The 20,970-nt window shown below is 31.0% G+C and overlaps 2 protein-coding genes across 2 annotated transcripts; both read right to left on the bottom strand.

Moving 5' to 3' along the window:
• Positions 1 to 9,240: 9,240 nt before the first annotated feature.
• K444DRAFT_549272 (ankyrin) lies at positions 9,241 to 11,064 on the bottom strand (the record flags this gene model as incomplete). The annotated part of the gene is made up of 2 exons (XM_024876441.1): positions 9,241 to 9,466; positions 10,673 to 11,064. 2 exons carry the CDS (start codon positions 11,062 to 11,064, stop codon positions 9,241 to 9,243), a joined length of 618 nt encoding a protein of 205 aa, XP_024726291.1.
• A 25-nt stretch (positions 11,065 to 11,089) lies between these two features.
• On the bottom strand, positions 11,090 to 14,141 carry K444DRAFT_657984 (purine and uridine phosphorylase; the record flags this gene model as incomplete). The annotated part of the gene is made up of 3 exons (XM_024886207.1): positions 13,028 to 14,141; positions 12,108 to 12,963; positions 11,090 to 12,046 (listed from the first exon to the last, which is right to left on the bottom strand). Coding segments are annotated over exons 1-3 (2,814 nt in total), but the record flags the coding sequence as incomplete, so codon positions are not given.
• Between the last annotated feature and the right edge of the window lie 6,829 nt (positions 14,142 to 20,970).

The raw sequence follows: 20,970 nt of genomic DNA, 5'->3' as shown, positions 1-20,970 counted from the left end.
TTTATTAAATAATTAGTTTTTATTTTATATTTTTATATTTTTCTAAACTACTAATTTTACTACTATATCTCTTTTATTAAATAGCTAATTCTTATATTATATTTTTATATTCTTTTTCAGAAAGCTATATTTACTATTATATTTTTCTTTAAAATATTTAGCTTTTATATTATATCTTTGGATTTTCTTTTAAAAAGCTATTTCTTATATTATATCTTTTATTTTTTTTTAAACTACTAATTCTATTACTATATCTCTTTTATTAAATAGCTAATTCTTATATTATACTATTATATTCTTTTCTAAAAAGGCTATATTTACTATTATATCTTTTTCTAAAAAGCTAGTTTTTATATTATATTTTTATATTCTCTTTTATTAAATAGATAGTTTTTATTTTATACTTTTATAACCTCTTTTAAGAAAGCTATATATATTATAATACTATATTTAAATAAAAGTAATAAGTTAGAATATTTATAATAGCTAGTATAAGGGCATAATCTACTAAGAACAGGATATTAGAAACAGATATAAAATAAAGCTAAGCTGGAATTATTTAGATAAAATAATACTAAAGATTAAGGTATTCTTTCTACTTTATTTCATAGTTTAGTATTTTCTAATATATAAGATTCTTTAAACTTTAAGCCTTTAACTATTATATTAATCCCGCTATTATATAATACTAAGCTTACTTGACTTGGCCTATAGAGGTAATATAATACTACTAGTAAAGAACCCGTATTTGTTCTTAGAAAGTAAAGATAAAATACTGCTTTTAATATTTAATAATCTTCTTAAACTATAAAGAACTAGAGAGCTTAACTAGAAATATAATATCCTTTATAACCTAGTTAATCTCGGAGCCTGACCCTTAACTAGAGCAGATAATATCCCTCTCCTAGTAATTAGTTCTCTGCTAATATAAAAAAAAAAAGACATTATTCTCTATAATCTAGTTAATCTCGAAGCCTAACCCTTAACTAGAATAGATAATATTCCCTTAATACTAACGAGAGTAAAAGAACCGGCTCCCTCTCCTAGTATAGGAAGAATTAGTAATAGTCTATTAATTTAAAACAAGAAAAGATAATAGTTAATTTTAGTCTATTAACTTAAAACTAGATAAGATAATAATTAGTTATAGTTTACTAATATTAAATAAGAAAAACTTACTTAGTATTTACCTCTATAGCTAATACTTCTTCTAAAGCTATTATAAATAGCCCGGGGCCAAGTATTATTACTATAAATATATTAGATAAGAGGCCCTAGTATAATAAAATAGAGAAGCCAAACTTTAATATTATAAACCCATATTACTAGGAAAGCTATTATAATACTATTCTAGAAAAAGATATTAAGAAGTAGCTAGCTAACTTAGAACTCAAAATTAGTATAAATACCCCGAAAACAGATAAGGCCTAGTAAAGATTATTTATACGGGATAACCTTATTAATAAATACTGCCTTATAGCTAATAAATAAGCGAAATACTACTAGAAATTTCACTTATATATTAACTAACTTACTAAGAGGGTTAATAAGCTAGAGGTAATTACTAGTCGACTTTATATAAAGAAAAGATTAGTATAAGAAAAAGTAATAAAGTAAAAATCCAAATAAGCAGATATTTAGGAATACTATAGATCCCTATTAAAAGAACTATTTAGAGACTAATACTAAGGCTCCTTCCTGCTTTTAGTTTATAGTAATTAATTATAGCTTATTAGAATTAAGAATCCTGCCCTATTTATAAGTAAGGATAATTACTAGATTAATAATTAGATATTTAATATAAAGAATAAACTAATATAGAACTTCTCTAAATTTAATAGCAAATTACTAAAAATTACTTATATAATATAACTAGTTACTAGAAATACCCGTAACTTTATTTATAATTAACTAGAACCTGAATTAGTTAGATAAATCTTAACTACTAAATAGATCTTTAAGATTCTCTAGTAAGCTTATAGCAAAAGTAAAAAGATAGAATACTAGGAAATAAAAGAGATATACTAGTACCTAAAACAAAAAAACAAGCTATTTCCGGTATTCTAGGTAAAGTTTACTTACTTAATAATAAAACTAGAGAAGTTACTAGATAACTAATATAATAATTTAATAAATAAAATAAATCTCGAGCTACTTAAGAGCTTGGGTAATAAGAAGTTTAATATTTCTAGAGATCTTACTAAATAATATATGAAATAAGAAAATAAGCTTCTCTTAATTAAAAATTAGTAATTCCAGGAGAAATAACTAATAGAAACTACTTGCTATTAAATACTATCTCGGGCTAGAAAGCCTGCCAGAATCCAAAAAACTATAGTAATCCCATATCTAATAAATTAATCTTAGCAGCCGGTATTTTTATAACTAAAAGAAGTAGTCTGCCAAGAATTTAAGAAGAAACTAGACTAGCTAAAAAGTCTTTATTATTATAGCTATAGAAAGCCTAAATATATAAAAAGTACCTGTTCTAACTTTAATAAGATTATATCTATTAAAAAGAATTATTTAGAGAAAGCTAATAATTTAGGAATAAATAATAAAAATACTAACTCTTATTTACTATCTAATAAGAAATATAATATTAATAAGTCGGGAAAAGTCTAGCTCTAGATATAAAGATAGCCCTTCTAGAATAAGAACTTTACTAAGAACTCGTAAATCTCACTTAGCTAATTAGTAGGAACTAGTTCTTTATTAATTATTAAATATATTAGAAAGGCAAAACTATAATTTTCTAGTACTTAGTAAATACTAGAACAAATATATATATTCTAATTAACTAAAAGTATATTTGCCCCTTAATAAAAGTATTATAAATGCCTTTATATAAACTTAAAACCCCTATTTCCTTATAAGGTTTTAATAAATAATCTAGTAAAGCTATTTAATATCTAGCTATTATAAATCTAGCTATTAATTAGTACTTCTAAACTTAATAATACCTGCTTATTACTAACTTTAACTCTTATAATATAATCCTAAAAAGAAAATAGTTAGTAAAATATAATATCCTATTAAACTATTAACGGAATTAATTCTATTAGCCAAAGAACTATAAGACAAATTAGCTAAACCTTGCTTAGAAAATCCAATATTTTAATAAGAAATATTAAAAAGCTAACTGCTTTAAAAATACACTAACTAGAATCCTAAAAGAAACTAGTAAAACTAGACCCGAGAAGTAAAAAAACGTATTTCTTATTTCTTTATAAGACCTTCTTATAAGAAAAGCTAAATACTAAGCAAGAAAAAAAGAGCTAGATCTTAATACTCTTGAAATAGTCGAATTACTAAACTATTTCCGCTATTTTATTAGAGTAACTACTTTCTAATTAAATACTAAAGACTCTAGTAACTTGATTGGATTAGTTACTATTAATAAGATTAATTATATATTTAAGAAATAGGGTTATAAACTAAAGAGATATTTATTATTACCTATAGTAATTAGATAACTAATATTATAGCTTACCGGGTACTATACTTAAACTAGTAACCTAATATACTTTTTAAATATAAATAAACCTAATACTCTCGGTAATATATTATCTTTTAATCCTAAAGAACTTTAAGAGCTCCGGGTATTTCTTTCTATATAATAATATAATATAACTAGAGCATTTTCTGAAAAAGTAATAAATAAGCTTCCCTAGTTTTAATTCTTTAATTATAAGCTCTGTTTTAATAAACTAGACCTTTTAATAAAAATAGCTTATCTTTATAAAATAAGCTCTAGTAAACTCGAAAAAATAAGAAAGTATCTTATTAAGAACCTAAAAAAGAATTTTATTAAGCCATTCGAATTCCTCTTCTTATTACTAGTTTTATTTATTAAAAAAAATAGTAGCCTATAATTTTATATTAATTATTAATAGCTAAATACTATAATAATAAAAAAGAACTATTATTCCCTATTACTTATTACTAAAACTCTTAACTAATTAGCTAAATTATTAGTATTTACTAAATTAGATATTTAATATACTTTTAACCAAATTTATATAAAACTAGTTTCTATAATATAGTCTGTTTTTAGGATAAGATATGAATTCTTTAAACTAGTAGTTTTATTATTTAGATTCTATAATAGTCTAGTAACTTTCTAGTAATATATTAATACTATTCTAATAAACTATTTAGACGACTTCTACTTAGCCTATATTAATAATATACTAATCTTTTCTAAGAATAAGAAGAAATATTAATAGTATATTAGAATAGTCTTATAAAAGCTCTAGAATACCAGATTATAAGTTAATATTTATAAATATAAATTTAAAATCTCTAAAATAATATTCTTAGGATTTATTATCTCGGATTAAGATATATAAGTAGATCCTATTAAAACCTCTATTATCTGAAACTAGTACCGACCTATAATAAAAAGAAAGATATAATTATTTTTGGGCTTCTATAATTTCTATTATAGGTTTATCTAAGCCTATAGATATATCTCTTGCTTTCTAAACTATCTAACTAAAAAGAATACTTTACTAAAGTTTATATTCGACAAAATCTAGCTAGATACCTTTAATTAGCTTAAAGATCTGCTTCTCTTTATTCTTATATTTCTTTATTTTAAATATAATAGGGAAACCTGTCTGGAAACCGACTATTCGGATCTAGCTACTATAATTATACTCTCTCAAAAAAGCCCAGAGAACGAATAATAGCACCCAGTCTTATTCTATTCCAAAGCTCTTTAAGGAACTAAAAGCTATTATAAAGTTTATAATAAAGAAATTCTTGCTATTATCTAAGGACTCCGGAAATAGTAAGTAGAACTAATTAGCTTGCCTAATTTTCTAATTATTACTAACTATAAAGCTCTCGAGTATTTTAATACTAAGAGGCTCTTAAATAAATAATAAATCTAATAAATAGGTTTCCTATTATAATTCTATTACTAGATTACCTATTAGCTAGATAAAGATAATACTATTACTAATATCTTATCCCGAAAAAACAAGCTTATACTAATTCAGAAGCAGGCTAAAGAAGCCAAAAGAACTAGATAAGTTATTTTATTAAACCTAATTCTTGCTTTTACTAAAATAATAGATATGGCTTATATTTCTACTAAAATAAAAGAAATAAATAAGCTATTTATTATAGTTAAAGTTTTATAAGCTAATTAGATAGACCTAGTCCTAGAAAATAAATATAAGAAAGCCCGGGAGAATACGGATCTGTAAAAAATATTAAATAACTATATATTTTATAATAAAAGACTTATTATACTAGACGGATATAATAATCTATAAACTAGACTTATATAATATATCTATAATATAATAACTATTATATATCCCGATTAAAATAAGACAAAAATCCTAGTTTAGAGACTTTACTAGTAACTTATTCTCTCTATAGATATTAATTGTTTTATAGTAAACTACTATAAATATTAAAGGTCTTATAAGCCAAGAAATAAAATACTAGGCCTATTATATCTATTATTGATTTCCCTAAGAATATGAGATAATTTATTTATAGACTTCTATATTTCTGGCTCTATAAGTAAGAAATATAATAATATATTTATTATAATTAATTAATTATTCAAATAATATATAAGCTTACTAATAACAAAGAATACTATAGCTAGAATTATTACTGGCCTATTCTACTACTATATCTAGTAATTCCGAGAATTTCTCCTTACTATTACAAGTAACTAAGAACTCTAATTCATTTCAGACTTTATAAATAAACTATTAAGATTAACTAGAACTAAGCTAAAGCTCTTAATTACGGAATATACCCAAACTAATAAATAAATAGAAATTATTAACTAGATTATTAATACCTAACTTTACTTTTTTATTAATTACTTCTAGAATAATTAGGCAGATTTACTTCTAGTACTTAATACTATAGATACTGCCTGCCTATATAAATTAACCGGCCTATTTCCCTTAATAGTTAATTATAAATATAAATCCAGGCTAAACTTTAACTAGATATTACTAATAATAAAGTTCAAAATACCGAGAAAGAAACTCAATTAGAAAGAAGTATAATAATAGACTAAAAGAATTAATACTACTATTAATTATACCCGAGAATATATAATAATAGCTCAGAAGTATTAAGTTAAGTAAGCTAATAAGAAATAGTAAGAACTAGATTTTAGTTCAGGAAATATAGTCTATATAATTAAAAAGATATAGAAAATAAACTATTTATCTAATAAATTAGACTATTTCCTTATTAGATTATTTAAGATTAATAAAATAGTCGGCTATTTATATTAATTAGATCTTTTTCTATTATATAGGATTTGGCTAATTTTCTATATAAATAGACTTTATAAAGATCTTACTAACTTATTACCTGGCTAGACTAATAAAGAGCCTAGTTCTACTAAAGTTAATAGTAAACTTAAATAAGAAGTTAAAAAGATTCTCTTTTTTAAGGTACTTTATAGTAAGCTTTACTATAAGATTAAATAGAAGAAATAGGATATAGATAATAAATAGTACCTTATATTAAACTTTAAAAACTTAATACTTAAACTATATAAATTCTATAAGTAGAACTCTAGTAAAACAGGACCTCCTATCTAGCTAAATAAATAGATTTAGTATATTAAAGAGAATAAGTTTAATAAAGACTACCCAGATAATAATAAATCTTAATAATAAGGTTTCTATAACTAGAAAAAAAATAGAAAAACCTAGATATTTCCCGGGTTTTATTTAAACCCTAGTATATTTCCTTTATTTTACTATATTAGTACTTACTTTCTTTTCTAGAAATCTAGGCAAAATATCTTACTTTATTATACTAGATTATACTTTATTATCTAGGTAAATTATAAAAAAAGTAAATTCTTAAAGCTAAGCCAAAAATAAATACTCGCCTATATTAGTTTAAAATATTATTAAAAATTAAGAGAAATCTTTCTAACTATTTTAATCTTTATAACCTTAACTATTCATACTATTACTATTATCTTAATAGAACTATTAATAAAGATAAAATAAATAAAAAATCCCGGTAATATATTATTTATAGCCAGACTAAATAAGGCTACTTGCTAGATCCTAAATAACTTGAGTAATAATAGTAATATCTCAAGTTTAATAGCTATTACTATTATTAATATAATTACTAGCCAAACTACTTTTATAGACGAAAATAGTAATTCTCTTATCTAAAAACAGGTTAATATATAGAATATAGCCCGTACTACTCTTAAAAATATACCTGAAATTACTATAGAGAATATTTTAATAGAATATTCTAAGAATAATAAAATAGAGGTTTTAGTTACTAGTAATAATAAGTCTAATAATCTAATAAGCGAAATAAATAATACTAATAAGAACTTCCTTATTAATCTTATAGAGTCAAATACTAAAAAGATTAAAAAGAATAAGACTAGCTTATCTAAAAGTATAAGATATTAGATAATAGCAAGAATTCCAATAATAAAAAAACTAAGAATAAAAAGATTTCTAGTAATAAAAGAGACTCTAACTATAATAAAGGTAGCTAAACTAGTATTAAGATACTTATTATAACCAGAAAACATATAGTACTAAGTAATAGTTATTATATAAAATACTAGTCTAAAACCAAGAGCTAGTAAATAATCCTAAAGGCCAAATTAAAGAAGTAATACTCTATAAATATTAATAAATTAATATATAATACTATTTAGGAAGTCAGAAAACCTCTTAGAAGCTCTTATAAGACTAAAATCATATAGTTCAAGGCCCGAGAATTTAATAATAAAGTAGCTCAAGTAGCTACCCTTAATATATAAGTCTCTATTATAGAAAAATAACTTGAGAATATATATATTAAGCTCGAAAAGGCCCAGAAGTTAATTAAATAGCTTAGAAACAGTATAATTAAGCCAAATATTACTACTTTAATTAAGAAGAAAGGCAAGCAAGCTACTATATTAAAACCTGTATTAATAGATAGACTTGATCTGCTACTCCTATTTAAAGACCGCCCAATAATAATAGTTCTAATATTAGCTATAGCCTATATAGTACTCCCAGACCATATTATTAATATGAGTATAGGTATAATATAAGTAATAGATACTAAGGACTGGCCGGAATATACTAGAAACTGGGTTATTCTAGTAAAGTCAAGACTATACTTCGATTATAAGTAAGCTATAGGAATTAGACGAAATAGGATTAATGGCTATTATTTCCTCTTTTTTCTTTTCTATACTACGGCTGAATAATTCCCTAAATAAGGGTATTTAGATTTCTCTTTAGAGAAGGGGTAATATAACGGCTGGTATAAGGGTATAATCTACTAAGGACAGGATATTAGAAACAGGTATAAAACGAAGCTAAGCCGGAATTACTTAGATAGAATAATACTAAAGGTCGAGGCATTCTCCCTACTTTATTCCATAGCTTAGTATTTTCTAATATATAAGATTCTTTGAATTTTGAGCCTTTGACTATTACATTAATCCCGCCGTTATAAGATTTAAAACTAAAGCCGATTTCGGACTTTATTATATTTAATATCTCGATTTATATAAATTGGAATTTGGTATTAATTATCTAATACTTTAAAGTAAAGGAAAATTTCTTAAAAAATTAAAATAATATAAAATTATAAAATAAATAATATAATAATTCTTAATATTTATTCCTATATAGCAGAAAACCCTTTATACCGAAAAAAATAATAGGTACTTTAACTTTAAATATATTAAAAACTCCATATTTATTAATGTCTCCCAAACTATTATATAAGTCGTATTCTCTAGTTACTCTTTAGTATTCTAGGCCCCTCTTATTCGAAAATTACCTTGGGGTTATTGCCCTTATACCTAATCTGCAGAACGTCTTTACTTATAGCAAAAGAGAATTCCTTTAATATACTTCTACTATTAAGCTCTTATTATGCCTAATGCTTATAAAAAGTCATATCCGAGTTTTAGAACCTTGCTACTATACTAGAAATCGTTACGAGCCTTGTAGCTATTATAGTATCCAGATCTTTACCAAATTGCTATGCAAACTAATACCTTGGGTCAAAGCGAGTGACGATTTTGGTTAGTGCGAAACGACTCTCACACAGGCCTTATGTGGCTGATTTGAATGTGGCTAGAGCAAGGCCCCCAATCACGTGATCTTGGCCACTGGCTCATGTGATAAATCCTTTGGTTTGACCCGAGGTTCAGCCGAGATTGGCCCTGCCGTGGCCATTCTCGCTTGCCTATTGGAGTGGCGTCTAGGAGAACTTGTCATCCTCTACTAGTAAATCGACTTTACCAGTGGCCAAGAGCAGCCTGACAACAGCTTCATGGCCGTTCTCGGTGGCGAATGATAGTGGTGTTCGATTGTCGAAGTCCTTGCAGTCGACATCGACGTCGGAATCATCGAGGAGGGCACGGACAGCAGCTTCGTGGCCGTTCCCGGAAGCCCAAGACAGAGGCGATCGGCCGTCATAATTGGCCCTTCGGTTTCGCAGCACTCTTCTATCCGTGAGCAGCAGCCTGACAACCTTGTCGTGACCACTTTCTGCTGCCCAAAGCAACGGGCTCCGGCCGAAATAGTCCACCGAGTCGGACTCTGCTTTCCCCTTGTGGAGCATTGACTTGACGACCGACTCGTGCCCATCCCCGGCAGCCCACGAGAGCGGAGTCCGGCCGAAGAAATCTTTCGAGTCCGCATCGACACCGGTGGTCCCGAGTAACATCTCAACCACATGAACGCATCCGGTCGAGGCAGCCCACGACAGCGGAGTTCGACCATAGTCTGTGTCTTTTGAGTCAACTTCAACGGCTTTTGTTAGAATCAATCGCTCGACAACAGCTCCGTGACCGCTTCCGGCGGCCAACGAGAGTGGTGTCCGACCACACCTGTCGTCGAGCAAACCAGACAAACCAGTCTCCATTATGCTCGTGGGAACCCACAGATTCTGTGGGCCCTCTTCACCAGCCCACGGGGGTGGACCACGGCCTGGGTTGCTCCTGGAATTGACATCCGTGCGACAGGTATCCAGTAGTAGCTCGACGACGGTGGCATGGCCGTTCTCAGCGGCTAGTGAGAGCGGAGTCTGACCTCGGGAGTCTCTGTGATCGATATCGGCCTTGCTGCTACCTAGAAGAAGCTTGACAACTTCAAGCTTGCCGTTGTTAGAGGCTAGCGATAGTGGTGTCCGGTCGTGCCACGCGGGCGTTCGGACCTCGTCTGGCCCGGCCACCCCATACGTGGTCCGCGAGATGCATTTCGAGTTGACCTCCACGCTGGCGGTGTTGAAGAGCATCTCGACGACAGCTGTATAACCATTCTCGGCCGCCAGTGACAAGGGCGTGTAATGTTGTTGTTCTTCGACTGCGTTCACATCAACTACTCCCGTATCGAGTAGTATCTTGACTATTTTTGTATGGCCGCGCATGGCAGCAAAAGAGAGAGGCGTTACGCCAGTTCTGGATTTCGAGTCCGCGGCTGCTTTGCCCTTCTCTAGCAGGAGCTTTGCAATTGTTTCATGCCCGTTCTCGGTGGCATACGATAGAGGAGTCCGCCCATAATGATCCTGCCCATCGGTATCGACTCCATATGTATCGAGTAGGAGATTGACAACATTGTTGTGACCTGTCTCTGCGGCAAATGACAATGCTGTGCGGCCGGGGCGGGCCACCACAGATCCAAATGCTGACGTCGAGTTCACGTCAACCCTGCCCGTCTTCAGTAGCAATTCAACGACAGACATGTGACCATTCTCGGCGGCTAATGATAGCGGAGACTGGCCAGCGTCAAACAAGCCATTAGACGCCGTGTCGGCGTTGACCTTGCCGGTCTCGAGGAGAAGCTTGACGATGGCTTCATACCCACTCGCCGCGGCAAACGACAAGGGTGTCCGGCCGGAGAAGAAACCGCCACACTTGCTGTCTACATCAACTGTCCTTGTGCCGAGTAGATACTTAGCTACCTCCACGTGTCCATTCTCGGCAGCTAGAGAGAGCGGCGTGCGTCCGACCTGGTTTTTCGAGTCGGCATTGACTTTTCGTGTGCCAAAGAGCCGCCTGACCACCCCGGTGAAACCTGCCATGGAAGCGTATGACATTGGGGTGTACCCGGAGTTGTCTTCCAAGTCTGGGTTGACTTTGCCCGTCTCGAGCAGTCGTTCGACCACGTTCTCATGACCAAGCTCTGCAGCATAGGAAAGCGGCGTTCGACTCTTGCCGTCCCTCGGGTCTACTTCGTGCTGGCGACGGAGCAAGCAGTTCAGAGCTTCGCGCAATCCGAAGTAGGCAGCTAGGTGCAGTCCTGTCACTTGGCTCGGGAAGTTTCCACTTTCACCGGCAAGTAACGCTTGGCTCGAGGCCTCCACCTTGGCTTGACTTTCGAGAAAGCCAAGAGTTTCCTCGCTGCGGGAAGCCTCCAGGGCGTGAGCATGAAAGCCCCAGTTACATGCGGCGTAGTCATAGAGTGGATTCGACATCAGCCGCTGTTGGAACTCGTCCTTTTTGCAGGGCCCGCTCTGGAAGACGTCAAAGGAGAGGTACGTGACACAAATGAGCGCCATACCCCTATGGACCCGATCAACAGCACTGCGGTTCTTGTCTTGATTGAAGGCCGTCGGATCCTCCGGATGTCCAGGTTCTTGCGGAGGCGTAATGCAGAACATATGGGTTTTGAGATATTCCCTTGTCGTATCGTGAAGCAACTGTACGACGCCCACGGCGGTATTGACTGTGACGAGCCCCGCGCAAGCCGAAACAATAAGCTCCATAACGTCATCGGTAATAACATCGCCTGGGTCCAGCATGGGTGCACCAATTTTCACGGCAAGGGCATCACGTAGTTCTCGCATGGTTAGCAGCCTCTTGGCCATGGTGAGCAGCGAGAGCACTCTTTCCGCGAGGTGGACCAAACGCGGCCCCTTTTGCCTTCTGATCCTGTTGATGGTTTTACCATACGTTTCGGACAGCGCATTCTTTCCGATCGGCAATTCCTCCAGAGCGGTGACGACTTCGTTTGGTGTATACATGTCAGAAAGTTCCTCTAGATGAAATCGGGCGAGTAGAAACCTGCACGGGAATCGTAAATCTACGTCACAAGTCGACGCGCGAGGAGGAGGGAGAAACTTACACTCCATTTGCGGCTTGGATGATTTTGCTCTTGATTTTCCCGATGATATTGGTCGTGGCTTCGCTTGACAGATCCTGGTTCTTATTGCGTAACAGCGGAAGGCTTGACAGATGATTATCAATGTATCTCTCCACGTCGTGGTCACTGGCGCTAATCTCAAATAACGTGTGAATCCGAAAGAGGTCCTTCATTTCATCATGAATGTTCTTCTCGGGCCTTGTTGTCGCAAAGAGATATACTCCAACCTCGGATTGAACACGCGCCATACTGTCAAGGATTTCGCTCCGACTTTGGCACTCGTCGAGAGCATCAATGACGACGAAGACCCGAGCGAAAGATGAAATCACCGATTGCAGTATTACAAAGAAAGAGCTGGTACTGAGAGAAGATGAAGCTCTGCTTTTGTTGTCCTCATAGAATCGTTTTACGATCTCGGGGATCGAAGCCAGCTGCTGGACCAGCTGTTTGACCAGAGTCGCCAGGACGGCCTGCGGAGGCTGGTTATCCATTTGCGAATCACAATACATAAACGCAACGCCGATTTTCTCGTCTTTCTGTTTGCCGTTCTCTGTTGGGGGTTTCGGGTAGGTTGTCCTAAGGCATTCGATGACCAAGGCCGCGATGGTGGTCTTCCCAGCTCCAGGAAAGCCATGGCACAAGAGCGTCTTATTGTCTCCCTTTTGCCACTCAAGGAACTCCGGGGAGTTCAGGAACCATTGTCCAGTCCCCGATTCCCATCTACGCAGGACGTCGGCGTGCTTGGGGCCGTAGTCGGTCTGGCTGAGCCAGTCGAGAATGTCATCGTGCTCCCGTCCGCGGACGAAATCCGACATGACCGTGACTTTCTTCTCCAACTCTAGCACATAATAAGAATTACAAGCACTAATGTAGGATTGATAGGTTCGGACAGATTAACTAACCCGAGAGGATTTCGCCCATCCTCCTTTCGTTCTGCAATCGGTTGGCGGGGATTCGATAGAGAAGGTCCCTGGCGTATGCCGACGCCGCCATGGCGGCATAGCCCTGCCACTCCTTGTTCTTGTGGGAGTCCGCGTAGTCGCAAATGCCGCGAATCACCAGGCAGGGGAAGTGATTCATAAGGCCTGCCGCCTCCATCTCGAAGCATAGCACGTCTTTCTCGGCCGTCAACCGGTCTCGAATCAAGGCGTCTTTCATCACCCGATCGGCAGAAGCAATCAGGCCATAGAAGATGGCCGGATTATCCTCATACTCTTCACGTTCGCGTCGCTCCTGTAAACGTGACGGGTCGTTGCCACAGACGTCTGCGCAGCTTGCTCCGGCCTCGTCGTTGGAGTGGGCAACCGTAGGCTTATACAGTCTGTCGTTGCTTGGATGAGGTCGTGAAAACTCCTTTCGGAGTCGAGGCTTCTTGTCGAGTATGGCCTTAATTGCTTCGTCCAGTCCATGACCGTCGCTCTTGTATTGCGCCTTGAGGCCGCCCACCGCTGCTAGCAAGGTACCTGGTGGCTCATTCAAGAAGCCCGTGGGCTGGAATTGCTGGTCTTGGATAGACTTGCCAAAGGCGTACTGGAATACACCTCCGTGCCCATCGCGGGGGGTGCTGACCACGATGTCGCCCAAGCGTATATCATGTTTCTTATTAGGCACACCGCCCCCTATCCCCACCATCAAACCGATTCTCAAGTTGGGAAAGCTGTGCATCATATCTCTTGCAACCTTTGCCGCCGAAGCTATGCCATAGCACCCCTCGGGTAGGACGGCGACGACGACATGGTGTTTCCCAATTTCGCCCAACGTGTAATCGTTCTCATCGTTCGGAGGCAAGTATTCCGGCTGTCCATGCTGCTTGTCAAGGAACTGGAGCGCCGCTACATACTCGGTAGTGATGGCGCAGATCCACCCCACTGTGTACTGCCCGTAATTGTCGCCAGTGTTAGACATGTTGAGCAAATGACAACGTGTTGAATTTTCCGAGCTCTCAAAGCATGTCAGCTGCCAATCTGATGTGAAGTGTAAAAGAATCCAGGGCAGTCATGGCCTTGATTTAGGGAACAGTAGATAAGACGACATTTTGACCCCCAACCCCGCCACTTCCGCCGGGCGCTGGGAGTCTGCTGCTTCCATGCACATCTTCATCTTCATTGGACACCAACCCCAGACCGACTGGGTATTCATGCAGCAGCAACTGCATCTATAACAGGTCCAGCTACGCAATATTGAACGCCTTGCCCTTCATGTGCCCGCCAGAGGCCGGACGTATGGCGTGGCACCTCAGGGTGGCGGCGGGAACCCGGCAAAGGTCGGTACGCATTCTTTTGCAGAAGGGAATGTCCGCAAATCAAAGCCTCACGACGCTCCGCCTGCAGCAGGGGACCTCAACATGGATTACTAAGCTGGGTGTACATAGCCGGGCTTCGCCTCACTGAATAGAACCACCATCCTTCCCTCTAATCTCCATCCTTGACTTTCTGGCGAGCGACGCAGGGATACGATTATATCACCTCGCAGATCTCCTTGGATTCGCAGTCAAGCCCTCCATACCCTCCAATCCGTCCTCAATAGCCTCTCTGATCTTCGAGGCCCAAATCGATCCGGTAGTGACCGTATACTTTATATCCGTACCTATCCCATTGGCCCCTATTGATCCGCATTAACTAGAAGCCTTTTCTATCCCTCCTATATATTCACAGACCTATATAATACTTTTTCGGTCCCAAAAACCCGAATTCTCCCTATCTAGAACCCTCTATTTACCCTCGATCTCAGGATTCGGTATATATACTTCTTAGAGAAAGATGTACTAAGCGAGTTATACCTATAGCCTATAGTAAAGCAAAGCCTATTACAATCCCACTATCCTATTATTAATATTAGAGACCTTCTATAGTCGGAAATTATAAAAAACTTTAATATAAGCAGAAACGGAGTTACTATAAAGCTTTCTATTCTTCTAAAGCTTAGGAATTAATACTTCTTTTAATAAAGTAATTTAAAATATTTCAATTACTAGTATTATATTTCAAACCTTATTATCTTTCCTTTAGTAATTATTAATTAGACTTTGTATATTAAAAAAGTATTCAAGGTATTTAAGGTATTTATAAATATTTATAAATATTTTAAATAGAATATAAGTAATATAATTCTCAAAGATTTTAGAGTAGAATAGAATATATATTTATAAATGTTTATAAATACTAGTAATTACTAATTAAGTAACTTTATATAACTATAGAAAATTAAGGTTTACTTAATAATTATTAAATAACTAAGGCGCCTATTAATAGCTCTAGTTAAACTAAGCTAAGACTTATATAATACGAGCTATATACTAATTTTCTATAATAATAAACTAATTATTCTCCTCGGAATCTTGTATTTTGGTTTATTTACTAAGCCTTACTATTATCTAATTAAGTAATAAGATAATACTAGAATAGGAGCAAGCAGAAGCTTTACCTAATATAGCTAGCTTTTTATATATAGAATTATATATAGAATTACATATAGAATTACATATAGACTACTTAAAGTATTTATAAATATTTATAAATATTATAATTAGAATATTAATAAAATATAAATAGGAAGTAAATTTTAATAAATAAAATAGAATAATAATTACTATTCTATTCTATTCTATTTATTTAATATACTAATTAGACTTCCTCTAACTATATAGTATTCTTTAGATCTCCGGTATATATAAAACTATTTTATTCTTTATAAAGAATTAAAGAAGTTATTTATATAATCTAAGAATAAAAATAATAAAATAATAAAAGAACTTTCCGATTTCGAGAATACTAGTTAGTATAATAAAAGTAATATACCTATTTATAATAGCTTATCCGGTTAATATATAACTTCTATAAAGCCAAATATAATCGGCCGAGCTTTGAACTTTTCCTAGAATCTATTAAAATACTTTTAAAAGAAAAGCCTATTTATAAATTAGATTTTATTTCTTATATTTATAGAATTATTAATAAGTAATCTATTATTACTAAAGAAAATATTAATATTATTAAGAAATAGCTAACTAAGAAATTCCCGATTTCTATTTAAAATATTACTAAATTAAATATATAGACTAAGATTAAAAACCTGGCCTAGAAAAAGAATAAAGCTTTAATATATATTTCTTTATAAGAACATAATAGCTTATAGAGTATTCTAGAAGTTATATAAGATAGTACTTGCTTTCTAGAGATCTCTAACTCTAGAAAAGCAAATTAAAAAGAAATTAATAAATAAGAAATATTTATTAGAATTAGAGAAATTTATTTAGAAAGCCTATAAATATTCTATTTCTATTATATTTATAGAAATCTAATGAATTCTAATACTTTTAAATAGCTTTTATATTATTTTCTTTCTATATTAGCCCTAAACTATAATAGTTTATAAAAATAGAACTACTAATCTAATTTGTTTTAATAAAGATCTGCCTTAATTAGATAATCTAATTAATAAAATTAAAGAAAATTTGCTTTAAATAATATAAATAAATAATATAAAAACTAATTTCTTTTAGTAAATAGAAGTAATAAATTAGAATCCCTAAACTATAGTAGCTATAATAATTATAGAAATAAATAGCCCTATATATTACTATTTTCGTAAACTAATTCTAAGAATTTATTTACTAATAATATGAAATAGTTTAATAATAGCTTTAAGCTCTATATTAATTATAAATAGGCTAATTATATTAAGATTAACTATACTAATCCGGGTTTTTCTTACTAGAAATAGGCTTATTTCGAGGAAATTGTTTTTAGAAATAGAAATATCTTTTTTATATTATCTTATATTTAGGCTATTTTAAATAGTTAGTTCTCGGAATATCTAGAAAAAAAACTAGTTATATAAGAAATACTAGAATTTCTCTTTTCTGGGAAATTATATATTAGAATATAATTATATTCAAATTCTTAGAGCTTAGCTTAGAATAAGAAAGGAAAATCTCAAATATCTTTTTTTATATTTTAGTAGTTCTGGAATATAAGGGCCTTTTATTATAATTTTTTAATATTTAAAAGAAAATCTTAAGCTAGAGATCTTATAGAATATACTAAAAAAAAAACCTAGCTTTATATTACTTTCCTCTCTTTTTCCTCTTTATTATTATAGATTCTTTCTGCTTTTATATTTCCTATAAATAAAACCGGCCCGCTTCTAATTTTATTATAAAACGAATTAAGCTATATAAGACTTATTATTACTATTAAATTTATATTCTTTTTCTTTTCTAGCTTAATTAACTAGTTAATAGGGCCAAAATACTATTAATTATATTTAGTAATACCCTGCTTTATAAGAACTTAATTCAAATATTCTTTCTTTCTTCTAGTAATAATAATAGTTAATTATAGATATTTCTATAAATAAGCTAGCCCTATAATACTAGTAACGGATTTATTAATTATTTATTATAGCCCTAGTTTATATTATAAAAAACCCTTCTACTAATCTATTTATTATATGGCCTCTTGCTTTCCTTTCCTATTTCTGGCTAGCTCCTATATATATAACTGGTCTATTTATAGATTATTATATAGTTTACGAAATCCTCTATTTTAGCTATATAGATAATTATTTTAAGGCCTATTATGAGAAAAGTAATATAATACTTCTTTTAATCTATAAGCTTTCTCTATATTTCTCTTATTTCTTTATAGGTAATAACCCGCTTTACTAAGCCTTTTAAATAAATATTTAAATATATAATTATACTTTTACTTTTATATTAATTAGTTATAAAAAGAATATCCGGATTAATTTCTCTTATAGAATCTAGTACTTTTAGATCTATAGCAAGCTCTTTTATTTCTAATACCTATTATAGCCTGCTTTATATATTAAACTCTTTTTTATATAGTTTTTCTTTTATAACCCGCTTTTTATAATTAATATCCGAGTTACTAACTTTCCTTATTTAGATTATATAGTTCTTTTATAGCTTATAGATATATTTACAAACTATAATCCGTTTATTATAGTCTATAAAATGGCCTATAAGTATTTTATAAGCTAGTAAACCGATTTCCGGGTCTTATTTAACTTATAAATATATTTAATTCTTAAATTAAATATAGATTATTATTATAAGAACCTTTTTATAAATAATAAGATTATTATTCTAATTCCGGATAAGTATATAAATATAAGCTATTATAATCTAATACTAATAGTTTATAAGGCAGGCTATAAGTATTTATAAATATATATAATTAATATTATATATATAGTATATATATTACTTTATTATATCTTATTCTTTTTATATAATAATTCGGGCTAGTATTATAAGTTATAATTATAGGATTATATCGGGATCTACTAGTAAATACGGCTTAAATAGCAGGTCTTTTACTAATATTACTTCTATATTCGTCTAGCCTTCTCTTTATTCTTTTATACTAGCTATTTTTTCTAATAATATATTATTAATATATATATTATCTATAAAACTACCTTACTTAATTAGCTCTATTTATATTAGTAAAATATTTATATAAATATTTATACGGGATTTATAGATATTCTAATTTATAAGAATATTTATATAAATAATATTAGTTATTACTTTATTTTCTTATTAAGTTATATAGGTAATAATTACTTTATATAATAGCTATTATATAATATTTTAATAAGCCAAGCTTCTTTATTACTTTTATAGCTAACTTATACTAGTCTGAAATTATAGATTACTTTTTAAATAAGTAATAAGTAATTAATTATCCGGATCTTTTTTATTAAATCTTTATTCTAAAAATAAAAGAGCTTTTTATAAACCTTAAGAATTACTTTTTTGAATAATATATAGGCTATATTTATATAATTAAATACTAGAAGTATGGCTTTTTATATATATATTTATTTTTATTTCTTAGAAGAAATACTATTTTCTTAATTCCTGATTTAATTAATAAGGTTATTTATATTAAGCTTTTAGACTTATTATAGAATTCTATAGGCAAACTTATAGCTATAATTACTAGCTAGATGTTTTACGGGCTATATAGCCTTAATAATAATTCGAAAGCCTTATATATAGTTTATAATATATTTATAATTCTATTTATATACTAAAAGAGGTTTCCTAAAGCATTTATAGCTATAATAATTATTTATAAAAATAGATATCCTAAATACTAATACCGGAATAATAGCCGTATACTTATAGTTTATAAACTAGGCTTTCTAAGCCAGGAAATTATCTGTAATAATTACTAGATTATTTTATATAATTTATATCTTTTCTAGAAATTCCATTTATATATTAATATTAAAATTTATATATCTATATAAGTAATTAAATATATTTATAAATATATTTATAAAAAAACAAACTATATAACTATTATTATTTCAGAAATAAATAATAAAATTACCTAATATTTCTAGACTTAATATATAGGTTCTATAAAGGCTTTCTAGTATTTATTCAAATATCTAATATACCAGAAGTTCCTTCTAGTTTAATACCTTATAATCTATTTCTTTAAATAGTATATAGTCTATTTTATAGCTAATTTCTTATTTAAGCAAATTATAAACCGAGCTATAAATATTTATTTAATCTTAATAGCCTTTTTTAAATATAATATAATATATAAAAATAGCTACTAGTATTTATATTATAAGTTCTTATAGTACTTTATATGAATTACTAAAACTCGGATATAAAAGTATTATAAATAAAGAAATAATATTAGTTATATTTACTATTATAGTTTAGTTTTAGGTAAGTGGTTTTATTTATAGCTTTTATTAATAGTTATATATAGTTTATAGTTCTTTAATAAACTCTATTTAGTTAAGGATATTTATTATCCTATATACTATATTATCTATATTACTTATAGCTTAATAGAGAATAATTAGAAATAGTTCTAATACTTTAATAAGGCTATTTTATTAATAACTAGCTATAGTTTATAAATATTTACTAGTAATTAATTACAGATATATAAGTAATCTAGAACTAGTATAAGAAGTATTTCTATAATAATTTAGCCTATAAGCTCGCCTATAACCCGTTAATTAACTTCTTATTACCTTTAGTTAATTCTTATTATAATTATAGCCTCTTTTTATTTAGTCTTAGCCTTATAAATCTCTAATAAATATTTATAAATATTACTATTAGTTTACTAGTAATATATGGCACTATTATATAGGTATAGAAGTACTATTTATATAAGATTAGTAAAGTTATTATTCAGAAATAAGGATTATAGTATTATAGTATTAATATGTGATCCCTAAATCTGCTAAGCCTAAAGGGGTCTAGTCTACTAGTCGAGTTACTAATAGGATATAAGGTTACATAACCATGTCCCGTATCTCATGTCTTATTACTTATATTCTATTACCCATGTCCCGTATCCCGTATCCCGTAACTATATACGTAACTCCCAAAGAAATAGCTATACTAATACTAGAAACTCTCTAAAAACACAAAAAATAGTATCTTTCTCTAATTATATGCAAATTTCCTAATCCGGCCTAGTACCAGATTTCCCAAACACTCTATATATCTATATTACTTCTAAGGTTTTAGTTATATACTAAAGGCTATAGCCTTTTATATGTAACTTCTCCTCCTATAATATCCTCCTATTTCATATATCTATTTTCTGCCCTATCTATACTTGACCTATTCCTTTATATTCAATTATATAATATTTGTATTAATTAGGTACTTGAGGGTATTTATTAGCTTTAATTTCGTTATAGAATTGGCAGGATTTAATTCTTTCTTAATTTACTTGACTTCTGTAATTTCTCGTTATTCGTATACCTGGTAAAGGTATATTATATTAATTATTAAGCGTTTCTCTCGAGTAGTACCTAATTTAATAAGGTA

This window comes from Hyaloscypha bicolor (genome assembly GCF_002865645.1).
Source record: "Hyaloscypha bicolor E unplaced genomic scaffold K444scaffold_191, whole genome shotgun sequence".
Taxonomy (NCBI): domain Eukaryota; kingdom Fungi; phylum Ascomycota; class Leotiomycetes; order Helotiales; family Hyaloscyphaceae; genus Hyaloscypha; species Hyaloscypha bicolor.
This window is presented reverse-complemented; position numbering and strand designations above follow the sequence as displayed.